The 16,631-nt window shown below is 45.8% G+C and overlaps 1 protein-coding gene across 1 annotated transcript; it reads right to left on the bottom strand.

Moving 5' to 3' along the window:
* Positions 1 to 3,321: 3,321 nt before the first annotated feature.
* On the bottom strand, positions 3,322 to 14,627 carry LOC111928827 (uncharacterized). Its single transcript, XM_086889946.1, has 14 exons — positions 14,145 to 14,627; positions 13,777 to 13,928; positions 13,191 to 13,302; positions 12,342 to 12,412; positions 11,404 to 11,498; positions 10,939 to 10,993; positions 10,323 to 10,426; positions 9,747 to 9,911; positions 9,286 to 9,340; positions 8,798 to 8,901; positions 7,634 to 8,378; positions 5,513 to 5,657; positions 3,934 to 3,988; positions 3,322 to 3,616 (listed from the first exon to the last, which is right to left on the bottom strand). The coding sequence occupies exons 2-11, from the start codon at positions 13,783 to 13,785 to the stop codon at positions 8,090 to 8,092; spliced, it is 1,059 nt and encodes a 352-aa protein (XP_086746072.1). The 5' UTR covers positions 13,786 to 13,928; positions 14,145 to 14,627; the 3' UTR covers positions 3,322 to 3,616; positions 3,934 to 3,988; positions 5,513 to 5,657; positions 7,634 to 8,089.
* Between the last annotated feature and the right edge of the window lie 2,004 nt (positions 14,628 to 16,631).

The raw sequence follows: 16,631 nt of genomic DNA, 5'->3' as shown, positions 1-16,631 counted from the left end.
GTTTAAAACAGTCCTAATCCTTGCTAGAGCCTTTTTACCGGTCTTTGTAGAGAAACAGGAGTCTTCTTCTGCTAATCTATGGAGTTTCTTACAAGAAAACTATTTCTGTTATAGCTTTCTATTTCTCTGATGCCAGCTGCTCGGAAAAATCTGCCTTCAGATTTTCTCCTCCCATTTCCCATCACTCTGAGGTGTGTTATGGGTCGAATGAGTCTAGGGCTGTCATTTTTAAGGATGAGTTATTCAAAGGCAAAAGTTCTCTTCATTTGTCTCTGTGAGCTTTTCTGGAAACAGAAGTTTTCTCGTTGCCTCTCAAGGCCTCAAATCTTCAACTATTACTTCTCCCCCCTCTGTTCCAGCATCTCACTCTATCACAATTACTCCACCTTTTGTTCAAAATCCACACTTTGAACACTCTGCTCTTCCCAATATACTCTGTCATGAATTGAAGGAGTTTTTTCAGAACACTATTGTCCATCTCCATAGCTTTAACAGAAAAATATTTCAGCTTAATAAAGCATCTCCTTATTCTCTACCTCTTCTGAAGCTTAATTCTTTTCCTCACTATCTCTGATAGCTTATAAAGTCTCTTTACATGTTGATTAGTCTCTTTTTCGTTCTCTGGAACAAAAGGATTAATCTGCAAGTCTCATCTGGGTAATGAAAGGCTTAAAATCTTGCCCAGGCTTTGTAGATGGTTCTGTGATCTCTGCTGGAGCAGCAGCTGGAGCTGTCTGCAATGGAAAATTCTTCATGGCTGCTCTGGAGAGTGTGGTCACTTTCTCAGCACCCTGCAGGTCAAGAGCTTTTTGCTTTCCTTACTCGTCAGTCTCTGATGAATTCAGTCCCAGCAAAAACAAAACTGCAGCCGAGCCAGGGACCGGCCTGGCCTGGCCAGAGCCCGGGGCAAGCCCCGCAGGCCCCATCTCCTGGCTGGGAGCCGCGGCAGGCCCAGCCCAGCCCCTGCCCGGGCCACATGGCCTGGGTGGGGGAACAGGAGGCCAGCTGGAGCTCAGTTACCTTTCACAGCCAGGAAACAAAGAGACAAAGAAATTCTCAGGCTTAGGTCTTAAGGTGATGTTCACAGGTTGATCTCGCTTTTCAATGATCAAAACTGCTGTCAATTCTTAGAAATGGCCAGTTGTTGGCTAGGAGAAAAACTCCCACCAGCCTCCAGCAGTTTTAACTTCTTTAGGTGTTTCTCTTTGGTTTCTTAAATGCTAATCTATCACAGCAAGTTTCTATAGCTGCTGTAAAACAAGCTCCCAAAACTGAGCATTGTATAATTTTATTTTTGCCCTCTTTAATTTTGTTTCATGTTGTAATGAACATACTCTATCAATCACATTTTCCAAATTAAACCAATTATTAAGTGCCCATTCTTCCCCTCCCAGAGAAGGTCTGGCATTATGTTTTGCTAACAGAGCATAAATGCAGCAATAAGTTCTGCATTGCTATTTTTCAGTCATTTTTACAAAGGGAAAATCACTACAGGGAGGTATAAACTTAAATGATACACACACACACACACACACAGCTTTTTGCTTCCCTGTGTGGGTGAAAAGACCAAATCTGCTTGGGAGGCACTCCTTCAGTTTCCAATTCTGGTTGTCTCTTTGCTACACCAAACAGTCAAAATTCAAACACACAACAATAAAATACAACAGTCCCCCCGCTTTTTGCACTAAGAGATGTTCTGTGAAATTCTGCAGAGAGAGCCCTCAAGTGAGTGTGGGGTGCTTTTCACCTCGGTGTGTGCAGTTTGTGGGAAATTCGAGTCACCCCCACCTTGCTTTCTAGACCCCGCTCACTCTTTTGGGAGTGTCGGGCTGGGTGCGGCTGGAGCCGTCATTCCCCTAATACAGACTGCACAAGAAAACCTGCAGCCCCTTCTGTCTGTCAGAAACCCTGTCTGTGGCTCCAGTTTAAATGTCACAATTGGCTAACGCAAGCGGGAGTCGGGAGAGGTTCATTTGATCTCAGAGTGCAAAAAGGACACAAAGGGATTTCAGTTTGAATCACAACAACAATAATGCACCTTTATTTTAGTGCCAACAACAAGGGTTATGCGATAGAGGAGAGGGAGAGAGAGGGAGAGATAAAGAAAACAAAGTAAAGGAACAGAGAAGAGGGGGTTATAGCTACCAACAGACGAGACGGGGTCACTGGGGTCTTTTTCTGTGGGGAGATCTCACCGAAATTAACTTAGTCTTATGGAATTCTTCCCCAAAGTTACCTTTTACCTTACAACTACAATACACCACAAATGCCAAACTTGCGATGCTTTCGCAGTCGTCTGACGGACGGCGCCTGGGCAATGCCGACAGGAATTCCTTTAGCCCAACCAAGCACAGCTTTCGCTGCATCTTACTGGCAGGCACCCAAACCAGGTAAAGCACCTCAGCTGTCTCTCCTGGGGACGTTGTGAGCAGCAGAGACGGTCACGGCCGATGGGCTCCCCGAGAATCCCTCGGTGCCGGCTGGAGCGTGATCGGGTCGCGATCTCACTCAGCAGCACTCACGAGATCCCATCTGGGGTCGCCAAAATGTTAGTGTTCAGGAACACACATAGTCACAGAATGATTATATGGAGGTGCTTTATTGAAGAGCTCTGGCTATCAGGGGTATACATACCCAAATCTGACCCGACTTCATTTGGAGTTTTTATATGTTTTTATACTCTATTCTATATGTTTTTATACTCTGTTCTATATCTTACATATTAATTATTAAACTTACATTGTTCTATTTGAAGCATTGTTTTCACCCAAGCACGGATTTCTCATGATCCCCTCTCAAGCCCCTAACATTGTTTCTCATCTTCTTTAAGCAATAATCACATCAACAATTGTATCATTTATCATCTATTGATTACACAAGTGCAGTTTCCCATGATCTTTAGCAAGCACAAGGCCTAACATGTCTCAGGGCCTACTTTTCTCAGGGCTTGCCAAGCTTAACTTTCTTTCTAAGTCCCCAAAGTTTCTATGATTTTAAAACCTTTTACTATCACTGACATTTGCACCTAAACATCCACCAGATTGTGGCCTGACAAGTACAAGGCCTTGCATCCCAAAGAGCACCTGTTTCTTTTCCCTGTACAAGACACACTTTATTTGCCACAATTACTATTCAATTATTATTTGTTGGCCACAAGAACTACAAAGCCCATGGCTTTAGCACATTTCCCCCAAATCAGTGACTATGGTGTGATGAAAAGAACGAGCTTGTGACTGCTCAAACCAAGAGCCTGATTTCCACCTGGTAAACAACATCTCTGTTTATCAGCACAGTCCAACACAGAAGAGCAGACAGACTAGATTTAAATCAATCAAAACTTTATGTATAACTGAACGCAGAAAACATGAAACTATGTACAGAAAAAAACTATATACAGAAAGAAGCAAGCCTCTGCACCGCCTGTTCTTCAAGGTCCACCTGAGTCTGTCCTGACCAGCAGAAGCGCTCATAAATAAATTGGAAAGTACAACCCTGGATCGAGTTGCATGCCGCACATTGGGCACATGCCGGTGTTCTCCAGGGCAGCAGGGAGGCACGCGCTGCAGAACACGTGGCCACACACAGTTGTCACAAGCTGTCGTCCATTTTGCATGATCTGGAAGAAAGGAAACAACAACCACATGTATTGGGAGGAAAGAATTGGAGTTTGCTGCTCTATTGGCAGCAGGCAAATGAGACTTGAGAGCATCTGGAACCAGTTAGAAGCCAGGAGGGACCCACAGATCTGCCAGTGCCATCCTGGCAAGGGCTTCTCCCTCTCCATTCACCAGCAAGAAGGGACTTGTGGAGCTTCCCAGCAAGGGCTGTGCTTCCAGCCAGCTGCCCACATCAGCCAGCTGACTTGGGCAACTCCCCTTTTGGCTTCTTCCTCCTCCCACAAAGCACAAAGCATGACAAGAGGTGCATCCTTACCTCTGAGTAATAGTCCATGCAAATTGGACAGCTAATGACAACTCCTGGCTCTGCACTGGAGGGAACAGAAGCAGAAAGAACGTGCAGCTGTTAATATCATCTCACTTCAATGATTATTGATACCTAAAATCTCAGCTCATCATGCAAGTGCACTGACTAGCCCTGGCCCATTTCCTTTGAAGAAGCCTGCTGTCTTTAACTCTCTCTTTGCTGCATTTAATGAGGATTTGGGCTCTCCCTGCCTCGAGGGAAAGAGCATCCTGGTTTTCACTAGGAGAAAGGTGCAGTCAGACACCCTGCTCTGGCATTTGAAGTAAGAGCAGTCTTTAGCACTGGCCACATGGTGTTTGGAAACTTGGACTTGCAGCGGCTCATCAGGAACAGCTTTGGAACTACAGCATCCAGCTGTCCTCTGGGAACTATTCAGCCCGGAATATTCATTGCAGGAGCCAGTTCTAACACTATAGAGTAACATGGCTCTGGCAAGATCCAGCCCCAGGAAGGAGCCTTTGGTCAATGTTGAATGCTGCAGCACTGAGTTCTTTCAGAGCAGTTCCATTCTGGAACAGGGAACTGAAGGGACAGAGTATTCCTTTTCTATATGAACCAAGTGGTGGGATTTGTTCACCTGCAGAGGGAACCACCAAAACTTAAACATGTCCAAAGTCATTGACAAAAGGCATTATGCTTAGGAATAGTGAAAGCCCTTGAGGTGGCATGTTTAAGACCTGACACCTAAAAGTTCCATACTCAGTTTCTCTCCTACATTGCCTTTCCCAAAGGCTCAAAGCACACCAGCTTTGTTTAAACCTATGCCTTTCCCTTTCACCCCCAAAAAGACACTTTAGAAAACCTTCCATCATAATTCTCATGTGCTTTGTCCTCCCTAGTGACACAGATGCCTGGTTTAATCTAATCAGCCTAATGCATTGCCTCTTTCTTATTCTGCTGGAGCGCTCCTAGAGCAGGACTTTGCTGTTGCTCTGCAGAACGGGGACTTTACTGTGCAGGCAGCCAACTTGAACTGCAAGATCTCCATGCCAGAAGCAAAGAAATCAGGGCTTGTGACATCCAGCACTGACCATAAAAGCAGGACCTGCACAGCTGCCTGTGTGCAAGTGTACCTTGGGAAGAATGGCTCCAGCTGCAGGAGAAAGGGAGCCAGCTGGCAGCATTCCAGCAGGGAATTTCTGCTGGAATTTGCCCAGCTGCTGCCTGCTGGCCCCATGATGCCAAGCCTCATTGCTAGCAATGGAAGTATTTCCATAGCTAACCTGGCTACTAGAACTTGTCAGAAAAAGCAAATGCAATCCTGAGCTATGGGCTGTGACCAATGCCCTTCCTTGCCATAGCCCCACTCTCATCTCTAAGGTTCTGTGGTGTCTGCCTTGGACTGCCTTTTTCTCCCAAAATGCAAATGGTATCATTTGATCATCATGCAACACAGGAGAAGTATGGAAATGAGTAGAGTAGGGAAGGCTTCAGAGGTAAAGCAGGCATAGCTGTAGAACTTATTCCTACAGAGAAAAGAAAGAAAAGCACAAAGTTCCGTGTTTGGTAGGGCATGAGCCATACGTACGCTGAACTTCCAGCATGCTCCTCTGCTCCGTGTTCTGCAGGGGCTGCATCAGCCACAGGTGCATCATTAGCTCCTGTGCCATCAGCAGAGCCATCCACCTGTTCCTGGCTGTTCAGTGCAGCAGTTCTCTGTTCTTCTCCATGCACTGTAATTGAATTTTCAGAAGTTACATCTATTATTCTCTCTCTCCCTGGAGCTACCCTTCAAATGAGTTCTAGAAATAGTCAGTAATGGTTCCTATTTTAAATGGACTTTGTTCATCTGGGATAAAAACAATCATAAACAAACTACTTTCTCAAAGAGTAAGGCTGAACCTTTCCAGACATTGAGACTACTTGTGGATGCTAAATGCAAAAAGCAAGCAGGAACACACAGTCTGTGTGAAACTAAGTCACACAAAGCTTCTCACTCTGGCCTGAGAAAGCATAATGAAAAATCCAAGCAGTCCTTGGTAAAGGACAGCAATCTTTGCAGGTGCTGTTTAGAATCCTTGTTGTTTCCTTGCAAGAAATAGTCATGGAGTGCTGTTCCAATTCACCAGTTATAGTGATGTGTAAGTTTAAGGACCAATGAGAGTTTTACCTCTCAGACCTTCTGGAACACATCTATAAAAGAAGATGTGGAATAATAAACTTTGCTCTCTTGGACAAAGCAACTAAGAGAGTCATATCGTACTTCTGGTTGTTCCTAACACAGTACGACAACTGCTCTGCTACAGAGCAACACAAAACCTTTGCTTTGTTCACTCTACACCCAGCTAAAAAGGTGATTCTCAAGGACAGTCCCTGGAAACTACAAAATTACTTGGAGCATTGTCCCCTTAAACATTGTCATCATGTCCCTCCTGAGTTAAGGTAATTTGAAGATGGAGTTCTCTGGGATGCAAAATGTAGAACATGTAAAAGATTTCTTAAGAAAGGATGTTCTTGTTATCAATATATTTCATTCTTAAGGAAGGATGTTTTTGTATTGATATATTTCATCCTTGTGTATGCCCAAGCCAAAGCAACCGGAAGGGAGATTTAATCCATGAAATAGACAGCAACTAACAAACAAGCTCTCAGTGATGCCCATGGGTTAGAAAAACAAATTCCTTGTTGGTAGAATTGCCTTGTTAAGCTTCAGACCTTGCCATGCTTCCAGGAGCTCAGAGCCAGGGGAAGATTAAGAAAGCTTCAGGAGAAGGATGCCCACTGAGAGTGGATACAAAGAATGCAGAACTGAGGGGCCAAAAGGATATCCAACCCAAGTCCCAAGATAAGGAAGCCACTAAGAAACCCAACTCTCCTGAAATCAGCTTTGACTGGTAAAAAGTAATTCCTGCAGGGGGAGATTGCGACCACCGACTCAAGGAGCAGCAGCTCAAGAAACTGCCCAGCCCAAAAGAAGAGACTGAGCAATGGACTGACTGGACTAATTCTAGGGAGAAGTGAGACAATTGGGAACTAAAAGAAGACAGAAGACTAATTAGGAAAATGGCCGTGTCACTTGTAACCAATCAATACTAATTTCTTGGTTTGTTCAAATTTGTAAATAATAGAAGTTTTGCTAGTGAGCGTGTCTGATAGGTGAAATAGCACTGAGCAGCCAGACTGAAAGTGCAGCACTGAAAGAAACAATCAATGTCTCTCCCAAGTGTACAACTATTGACCTGTTGCACCAAACCCAGTAACCAATCCAGTTTTTGTGGGCAACATCTTGACCAAGTTCAAGAGAGATCAATTTTAAATGGCCCGCTCTGTAACACCAGAGGGTCAAGAAATGCTGCTTGCTTTTTAACTCTCAGAAAATGCAGGCATCAATGACTTCTGCAATTCCATTCTCCATGTGATACTAATCAATCACTAATTAACTCAAAGTGTAGGAAGTGTCACCAAATTCCAGTTCCTTCTGCAATTCAGCCTCAACTCTTATGGCAGGGATTTTCCACTGTGACTGATAGAGGCCACCACACACACATTGCGTCCATTCCCTAAGACACTGGCTAGCAGCTTGAGCCTGTCCTCTGCCTTTTCCTAAAAGCACTTTCAAGCCCTGCTGCTCCAGGTTCTTGGAAAAGAACAAAAGTCATGATTACATTCTAGATCAAAGTCCATTACCAAGTGTCAAACATCAACTCACCTTCAGGAAACTTCCATTGATGCACATGAGAAGGGAAAGAAAAGAAGATACAATTAGATTGGGTGAGCCCCCTGTGCTGCATGCAAACCTCAGCTCAGAAAGCAGTTCTAGCAGAGGAGTGAGCAAGGCTAGGCTATCACCCTCCAAGTTGGCTTAAGAACATTCAAAGCAGGAGCACAAACAGCTGCTGCCCTGAAAACAACCAAGTGGCTGCTGCTGATTCTGCTCTCAACAGGGTACAAACAGAGATAGCTTAGGAACCACCTGAAAACCCTCCTCCCTCCTCCCCTCTTCCTGTTCCCTAATTCAATTTGGGCTGGAGCTGTTTTGTTCCCTTCTTCTCTTTTAAACTGGCAAATTCTGCTATTTTAACTCTAAACACTTCACGTTAGAAAGAGCTGCTGAAGAAAGGAAACCACAACAGGCATTGTGAATAAAGAACTCTATCAGTCAATGCTAGAACTGTAAATAACACATGGGTCTGCCAGTGCCATCCTGGCAAGAGCTTCTCCCTCTATGGACACCAGCAAGGAGGGACTTGCAGGAATGGACAACTTGGAGCTTCCCAGCAAGGGCTGTGCTTCCAGCCAGCTGCCCGTGGCACCCACCTAAGACAAGTGAGTTGTGCAGCACTTCTTTATCCCTTCCCCTCCCACAAATCAGAAATGACAACAACATGTGGGTCCTCACCTCTGCGTTGTCATCCTCCCAATTTGGGGGACTAATGGGACCTCCTGGCGGTGCACTAGAGGGAGCAGAATCAGAAGAACATGCAGCCATCAATTTCACTCAGCACAGAGGGTTACCAAGACATAGAATTGCAGAACTTGAAGTAACCCCTTATTCTAATTTAGCAACATCCCAGCTGAGAAACACAATCAAGTGCAAGAGCTTTTATGTTCTGCAAGCATTTCAGTGTATCACAGTCCATAAGGTAAGAAACATTACAATAATGCCTTCCTGATAGAGAGGAAATATTTCTCCTGCATTTTGCCGGTTTTAGGGGTTTTTTCCATTCCTTCTCTTCCAGATAGGTCACTATGATCCAAGTCAGAATTCTCCAAACAGAATCAAGTAGAAGCCAAAAGATTGGCAAAAACCTGTGTCTACACGGAAATGGCATCAGAAATTACACTTTGGAGAGACCCTTTATCTGTCACATACAATTCTAGATCTCTTGGCTCCTGTTGAAGTCTGCCTGCCAGCATTTGGTTTGAATTCTCATCTGATCTGGAATCAGATGGATACTGCCGGCTCTCCTCCCAGTCCTGCAATGGGGTAAAAAAGGAGAGAGATTATGAAGCGCTTGAAGCCACCCCATCCTGCTTCCCCATTTCAGTTCCCTAACAGGATTTGGGCTAGAACCTTCCTTTCCCTCGTTAGCCCTAAACACTTGGCGTTGGATGAGCAGCTGCTGAGAAACGGAAAGCACAGGCACAGGAATTTGGGGCAAAATGTTTGCTGCTCTATTGGCCCCAGGCAAACAGGACTTGGAGTATGTGCAGTCTGTCAGTCAGTGCTAGAACTATAAAAAACACATGGGTCTGCCAGTGCCATCCTGGCAAGGGCTCCTCCCTCTATGGACACCAGCAAGGAGGGACTTGCAGGAATGGACAACTTGGAGCTTCCCAGCAAGGGCTGTGGATCCTCACCTCTGCGTTGTCATCCTCAGGACTTGGAGGACTGATGAGACTTGCTGTCCATGCACTAGAGGGAGAAGAACCAGAAGAACATGCAGCCATCAATTTCACAGTGCATAGAGATAGAAAATGGCAGAAATTGAAACAATCCCTTATTCTGATTTAGCAACATCCCATGCCAGAAACACAGTCAGTGCAAGAGCTTTAATGGACTGCAAGCATATCAGTGTATCACAACACATAATGTAAAGAAACATTCAATAATGACTTCCTGAATGGAGAAGAAATGTTTCTCCTGGATTTTGCTGGGCTTTAGGGGTTTTTTCCCATTAGTTGCCTTCCAGACAGGACACTATGGTTCAAATCAGATTCCTTCCCACAGAATCAAGCAGAATCCAACAGTTTGGCAAAAACCCTGTGTCTGCCCTATGTCAGAAATGACACTTTGGGGAGACACATCATCTGTTACATACTCATCGTTGTCTCTTGATTCCTCCTCATCATCTCTTGGCCAGAGCTCAGCTGAATTCTCTGCCTCCCTGGAATCCTGTGAGTGCAGCTGACTCAGCTCCCTGTCCTGCTCCTCTGAGTTGTCATCCTCCGTAGTCAGAGGACTAGCAGGATCTGCTGGCTGTGCCCTAGAGGGAACAGAACCAGAAAGAACATGCAGCCATTTCAACACAAAGCCAAGAATTTCCCTGGGCACCAAGGCTTACCAACAGGTAACACCTATTCTGTTCTAGCAACATCCCAGCCCAGCACCACAGTTGTTCCCCCAGCTGCTATGTACTGTAAGCATTTGAAACTTATAGCAAGCCATACTGGAATAAATATTCAACCATGACTTAATGGAAGGAAAAGAAAGGTTTCATCTGGATTTTGCTGTGTGTTTTTTTGGATTCTTTTACTTGCTTCTTTGACAGATAGGTCACTATATTCCAAGTCAGAAGTTTCTGCACAGACTTGAGTAGAAGCTGGAAGTGTGGCAAAACCTGTTCTTACCATCTACCAGAAATTAGAATCTAGAGAGACATTTTACTCTCACATACCCATCATTAACTCTTGGTTCCTCTTCATCAGGAGTTGTCAGGGGCCCAGCTGAATTCTCAGCTAATCTGGAAAGCTGAGAGTGCTGCTGGTTCTGCTCTCTGTACTGCAGTGGGGTAAAAATGGAGGCAAATTAGGAACCACTCAAATCAACTCTGTCCTACTTCCCCTTTACAGTTCCCTGATTGGATTTGGGCTAGAACCTTTTCTTTGCCTTAGCCCCCAAAAGGGCAACTTCTGCAGTCACAGCTCTAAACACTCCTGCTGCATGACCAGATGCTGAAGAATGGAAAGCATACCAGGCATTGGGAGGAAGGAATTCCAGTTTGCTGCTCTATTGGCCCCAGGCAAACAGGACTTGGAGTATGTGCAGTCTGTCAGTCAGTGCTAGAACTACAAGGAACACACAGCCCTGCCAGTGCCATCCTGGCAAGGGCTCCTCCCTCTATGAACACCAGCAAGGAGGGACTTGCAGGAATGGACAACTTGGAGCTTCCCAGCAAGGGCTGTGCTTCCAGCCCGCTGCCCGTGGCACCCACCTAAGACAAGTGAGTTGTGCAGCTCCCCCTCTGCCCCTTTCCCTCCCACAGAGCAGGACAAGAACATGTGCATCCTCACCTGGGAGTCCTCATCTGACCAATAGGGAGGATCAAATTCAAACAGCAGCCAATCACTAGAGAGAGGAGGACCAAAAGAACATACAGTCATTTAAACGCACAGCCATTTCTTTCACTGGCCACCAAGGGTTGCCAAGAAAGAAAATGTTGGTACTCAAAACATCCCCTGTTCTAAATAAGAAGCATTCTCGCCCAGAAACACCATCATTGCAAGAATTTTTATGTACTGCAAGCATTTCAGCATGTCAAGCAGTTCTCTTAAATTCAATTGTGGCTTCAGAAACAGGGAAGGAAGGTTTCTGCTGGATTTTGCTGGGTTTCTTTTAATTCTCCTCCAGGCAGACCACTATATTCCAGGTCTGAAGTATTTGCACAGAGTTCTGCAGAACACTACGGCTTGGCAAAAACCTCTTTCTACCACATATATGAAATCAGAGTTTTAATAGACACTTTCTCTCTCACATACCCATCATCTTCTCTTGGTTCCTCTCCATCGTTCCTTTCCAGTGGCTCAGGTGAATTCTCCGAGGCCCTGGAAAGACGTGGCTGCTGCTGGCTCTGCTGCAGGGGTAGAACGGGGTAGAAATGGACACACTTAGGAAGCAGTGGAACTTGACCCTTCCTGCTCCCCCATTTCAGTTCCCTAATTGGATTTGGGCCAGAGCTGTTTCTTTGCCTCTTTCTCCCTCCAACTGGCAAGTTCACCTGTGATAGCCTGAGCACTACTTTTTAGAGGAACAGCTACTGAAGAGAAACAAACCCCTAGACCCAAACCTGCTCTGGTGCTTGGTGTAAGAGGAGCTGGATCATGCAAAGTGTGTTGTGAAATTTGAGGCCTTTTCTTTGCACAGGTTCAAGAACAACCCTGTCAGGATATAACTGCCATGCAATGTTTGCTGCACGTGTCTGCTTTGCACAGCAGTAGAGGCATCCCAGATTTGAGCAGACACACTGCTCTGAGGGCTGCATTAAAGCATATTCTTTCAAAATAGTAGGGTAAAAAGAAAAAATCCCAAATGTGCCCCTTTTAAAGACTTAGGGGAATAAGAAAGAGAATTAGTGTGTACCCCAGTCAGCTGCAGTTGCTTTTGACACCTCAGTGACAGGGGGACCTTAAACTGATGCTGCAGCTAAAACACTTCTTCAAATCAAAGACTTCCTCTGCTCTCTTTTGAATCACTGAAGCAACAACCTCTTTTAGGTTCTTCATCCACTCTCTTCAACTGATTCTCAGGCATGCTGATGTGTTTGGGAGTGTGTTTGGGGTTGACTGGGAACTGTGTCTAAAGTGCTAAATCAGAGCCATCTTTCAACCTTTGAGGCCAGGGGACTTAGTAAGATTGCAGAGGGCAAGAAAATTCCTATGGATGCAACATGGAGAGGAGTGTGCCACTCACTACTTACCACAGGAGATTCATCATCACTGATTGTGGTGACTTCGGACTGTGGAGAATCTCCTGTGAGATCTATGACTTCTTCAGCAGTTGAAAAAGAGAAGGTTAGAAGTGAGGTCAGAGATTGCAGAGGAATGCAATGGGCTGCCACCGTGGAACAGACTGTGCTTGGATTCCCTGTGCCCAAGGTGTCTTTTTTTCAGGAATGTGTCCAACATTTCACTCAAGCTTTGCCCTCAGCAGTCCACAGGGAGCATGGTCCTCTGTGCATTGCCTCATGTGTCCTGCTGAGCATTGCCCTGTGCCCTGAAGGGGCAAAACAAGAGGAAGAGCACCTGAGCTCCTCACAAGTTCTGTTGGATGACAACAGCTTACGGGAGGTGCACACCAACAGATCATTCCTCTTGCATAGGGGAATGTTTAGCACACAGGAGAAAAAAAACACCAAATCTATGGGGGATGCTAATTTTACAGTACCATGCTGTCCATGCTCCCCTGAAGAATGGGCTTCAGCTAGTGACTAACTTTTCTTCATCTTTGTGCAGCTTGGGAGATGCCAAACTCAGCCTGCCACCTCCACTGTGGCAGCTGAAGTCACTGCCAGCTCATCAGAGCACCCATTCAGGTGTTTGAACAGCACTTGGGGCTTTTGTTACACAGCTCATCTCCCACTAGATGCCAATGGACAGAGTTCAGTAACAAACCAAAACAGCTGTCAGTGGGCTGGTTGTTTAGGGATGCCATACCAGGTGCTTCCTCAAGCCCAAGGTTCCCTTCCTCCCCAGAAAAGGGCCTAGGAATTGGCAAAAGCACACATTCAAATGAACTCCAAGCCTCCAGAAGCAGTTTCTCTTCTTACCAGCCTCTCTTGGCTCTGTCTCCAAGGTTCCACCAGCTCTGGAGGGCATCAGCCTGCTCCGTTTCTGAGCTGGAGTGGAATCCAGCGCCTCTCCAGGGCGCTTTCGCTGACCCTGAGAGAGAACAAAGCCTTAGCATTTTCTGTGGCACTAATATGAACATGGCACTTGGTTTTTGCCACCCCAATGACAGCACACAAGGATACACAAAACACTCCTGCAAAGGCTGCAATATGCATCCAATGGTGCTATGGGCCATTCCCACCTAAGTGCATCTCCTCAGAGCAAAGACATCAGCCCTGAACTCCGACAGGGTGCCTCACCAAGAAAGAGCCTGTCCCAATCCCTTGTAAATGAGGAGAGCAGTTCCCAATTCTAGCAGGCTGCTGCTCACACTGTAAGCCATTTTGAATTACTGCTTACACCCACAGACATCCAAAACTTTCAGTATTCCAGAACACCATGTTATAAAATGTTTTCAAAGGTTTCCATTCTTGTCCTTTTGCTACAAACTCTTGAAATACTTCCTAGAAGTAGCCCATAAAATGTTTCAAGATTCAGATCCGCATTGAGTAGCAATGTACTTACGGAGCTCATGGTGTTTTTTGATCTAAAAGTACCGGCAAAGAAAGTGGGACCAACACCAAAAAAGGAACCTCAGGGATGGGATCAATCCCTTTGGCTCCTTTGGGTAGCCCACTGCCGATTATTTGGCGTGACTGAAAACTGCTGTTCCAAACCTGTCAGAAAAGTACAGGAGAGATTATCTATTTGGAATGCAAGTTTTCTTGAATATCCCCATGCCCCAAGACTCCCATTGCCAAGTCTTCAGTTCCTGTTCAAAGCTAGGTGGGAAGTCCCTGACTCTGGCACTGGAGCCCACCTGCAGCCCATGCTGCAGCCCAGACCAGCCCCTCAGCATGACACTCAGCTTTTCAGGAGTTGTCTGCACTCACCTGTTCAGTCAGTCCACAATTTGACTCCCAAATGTCAACACACGGCTCTCTGTACACAGCCGGGATGGAGAAGACGGACTCTCCACGTCTGCTGCGCAGCAGAGAATCCGTCAACTGGCTCAAGATACTCGGTGTCAACAGAACCTCGGGAGCAGGAGTGCCCCTGGCAACCGGTGCCAACATTCCATGCCCAGCTAACGGGGCTGCGCTTTGCTCACCCATGGAGTTCCAGAAGGCCATGGAGGCACCGCAGCCATGGCCTGGTTCTGCTGCCGCTGGCTCCATCGCGGTGCTCAGGGCCCTGTCCTGCCTGGCGTGGAACCTTGCAGGGACAGGGCATCCACAGCTTCTCTGGGCAGCCTGTTGCACTGGCTCAGCACCCTCCTAGCTCTTGCAAACATCTGATCCCAACCTTCCCCTTCCCCCATGGCTCTCTGCCCCCTCTGGCCACTGGAAGGCCACAGTCAGGCCTCCCCAGCCCCTGCTCCTCTCCCGGCTGCACAGCCCCGGCTCTCCCAGCCTGGCTGCACGGGACAGCTGCCCCAGGCCTCCACACATCCCCAGGGCCACCTCCAGCCCTGCTCCACAGGCACATCCCGCTCCTGCTGGGCCCAGCTGGACACAGCTCCGCACGCGCGGCCTCACGGGCACAGCTGCGCCTCCCGCCGCCTTCAGCCTCAGGCACCTGAGCATCACTGGAGCCTTCCTGTGCCCAAAGAACCCACAACAAACCACACCTCCCCAAAGCAAAAAGAAATTTAAACCCTTCCTTAACCCTCCTCCTCCATTTTTATTGGTCTCTGGCTGGTTTAATTCTTATGGGACTGCTTTAACTTGAACCCAAATAAATAGCAATTAAAACAGAATCAAAATTTGCTGGAGTTTTTGGTTTTCAAACTGTTCCAACTATCTAACCATTTAGATCCTGAATTCAAGTCTCTGAAATCTTGGCTTTGTCAGGTGTTGAACTACTCCTCTACTAGAACTTCCCAACAGGGCTGAGGAGCTTTGCTCTGCTCCTGGGGTCAGCACCTTCCTCCTGAGGCCCTGCTCTGCTCTCCAAGGTGCCATAGCAAAAAAAGCAGAATTAATAATCAGTTTTCCTTCTAGCCACTCTGCCATGGGACCTGTGTTCAGAGGGATGGGCTGGGGCTCCTGAGAGCACCAGGGAAGCCATCTGAGCCCTGCCAGATGCAGGAATGCTCCTCAGCCCCTGTTCCCTTTGGCTGGGTGCCCTCTGGTGTGGGGAGAACGGTGGAAATTGATCCAGTGCTGTGGAGATGAGCACAAGGATATGTTCAGCTCGTGCTCTACACGAGGAGCCTCATTTCTTACAAAACTTTCTCACTTACTACAATTCATCCTTTTTGGGTAATTAGGTATCAAGTGTTGGAGAATGGGTCGGGATGACTCTTCCATTGTTTGAAAAAACCCTAAAGGAGATTCAATGCTTTAGATAAAAATACTAAGATGCTAAAGCAATTCCAACTATACATTTAATATATGAATAATTAAGCTCCTTGGATGGGTGCCAAAGCACTGAATATGAGAAATGGACAATGCAAATATGCTGTCTCTCTGTTCTGGGCTTCTGAAGCTCAAAAAACCCCAATTTTTCTATGCCTCCAGATCAATGATGGAATGAGCTGAAAATGTGCTTTTCCTTCTGCTGACAACTATGCACCAAGATCAAAAACAAATTTTAAAACAACACAATTTTAAAAGAACATTGCCTCAGCTGATGCTGTTGAGCCAAACCAACATTGGTTTCAACTTCTTACAAAATCAACTGAGTGCCATTTCATTGCAGGTTAATTAAGATCAAATTTACTTGACCATAAATGCTTTCTTTAAATGCTCTTTTCAATGAAAATTCCTAGCATAGCATGTCGCCTACGAATATAGCTATTTAAAAAGACATTTCTGCTTACTGTCATTGCATCCACCAGGAAGTTCAAAGTCTAGCAATAATGAGAAACAGAAAACTTTGGTCTAAACTTCATGGCAACCCTGTAAGTACATCATTTGATGTGTGTCTGTGGAAGTGTTATCTTGGAGTACTTTTGACAACTCAAGTAGTTTTCATGAATAGGAAAAATCAAAAGATCACTTTATCAGGTTAATGCTAATGTTTTAGTTTTTTTTATGAAGATCAAACCAAATCATAATTAGTGACTACAATGAACCTTGTTTATTACTACCTCTGCCTAAACATGGCAATACTAAGACATCTTGAAGTATGACTGAGGATGCAGGTAAATCACACAATCAAGACAAAAATGAAAAACCCAAATTAAGGATGCATGTCCACACAGATAACCAAATTTTAACACCTAGAGGACTTAGCTCAGTTTGGTCATCTGAGTTTTCTGTTTCATGGCACAACGAATTTCCTGTTGCATTGTTGACCTGAGATCTGCCTTTGGCTCTTTTTTACTTTTATATAACACATGGCATTTTCTCTCCTCTCTTACGTCCAATTATTAG

This window comes from Cyanistes caeruleus, chromosome 5 (assembly GCF_971803275.1).
Source record: "Cyanistes caeruleus chromosome 5, bCyaCae1.hap1.1, whole genome shotgun sequence".
Classification (NCBI taxonomy): Eukaryota; Metazoa; Chordata; class Aves; order Passeriformes; family Paridae; genus Cyanistes; species Cyanistes caeruleus.
Note: the sequence above shows the minus strand (reverse complement) of the source record. Positions and strands in the feature narration are given on the sequence as shown.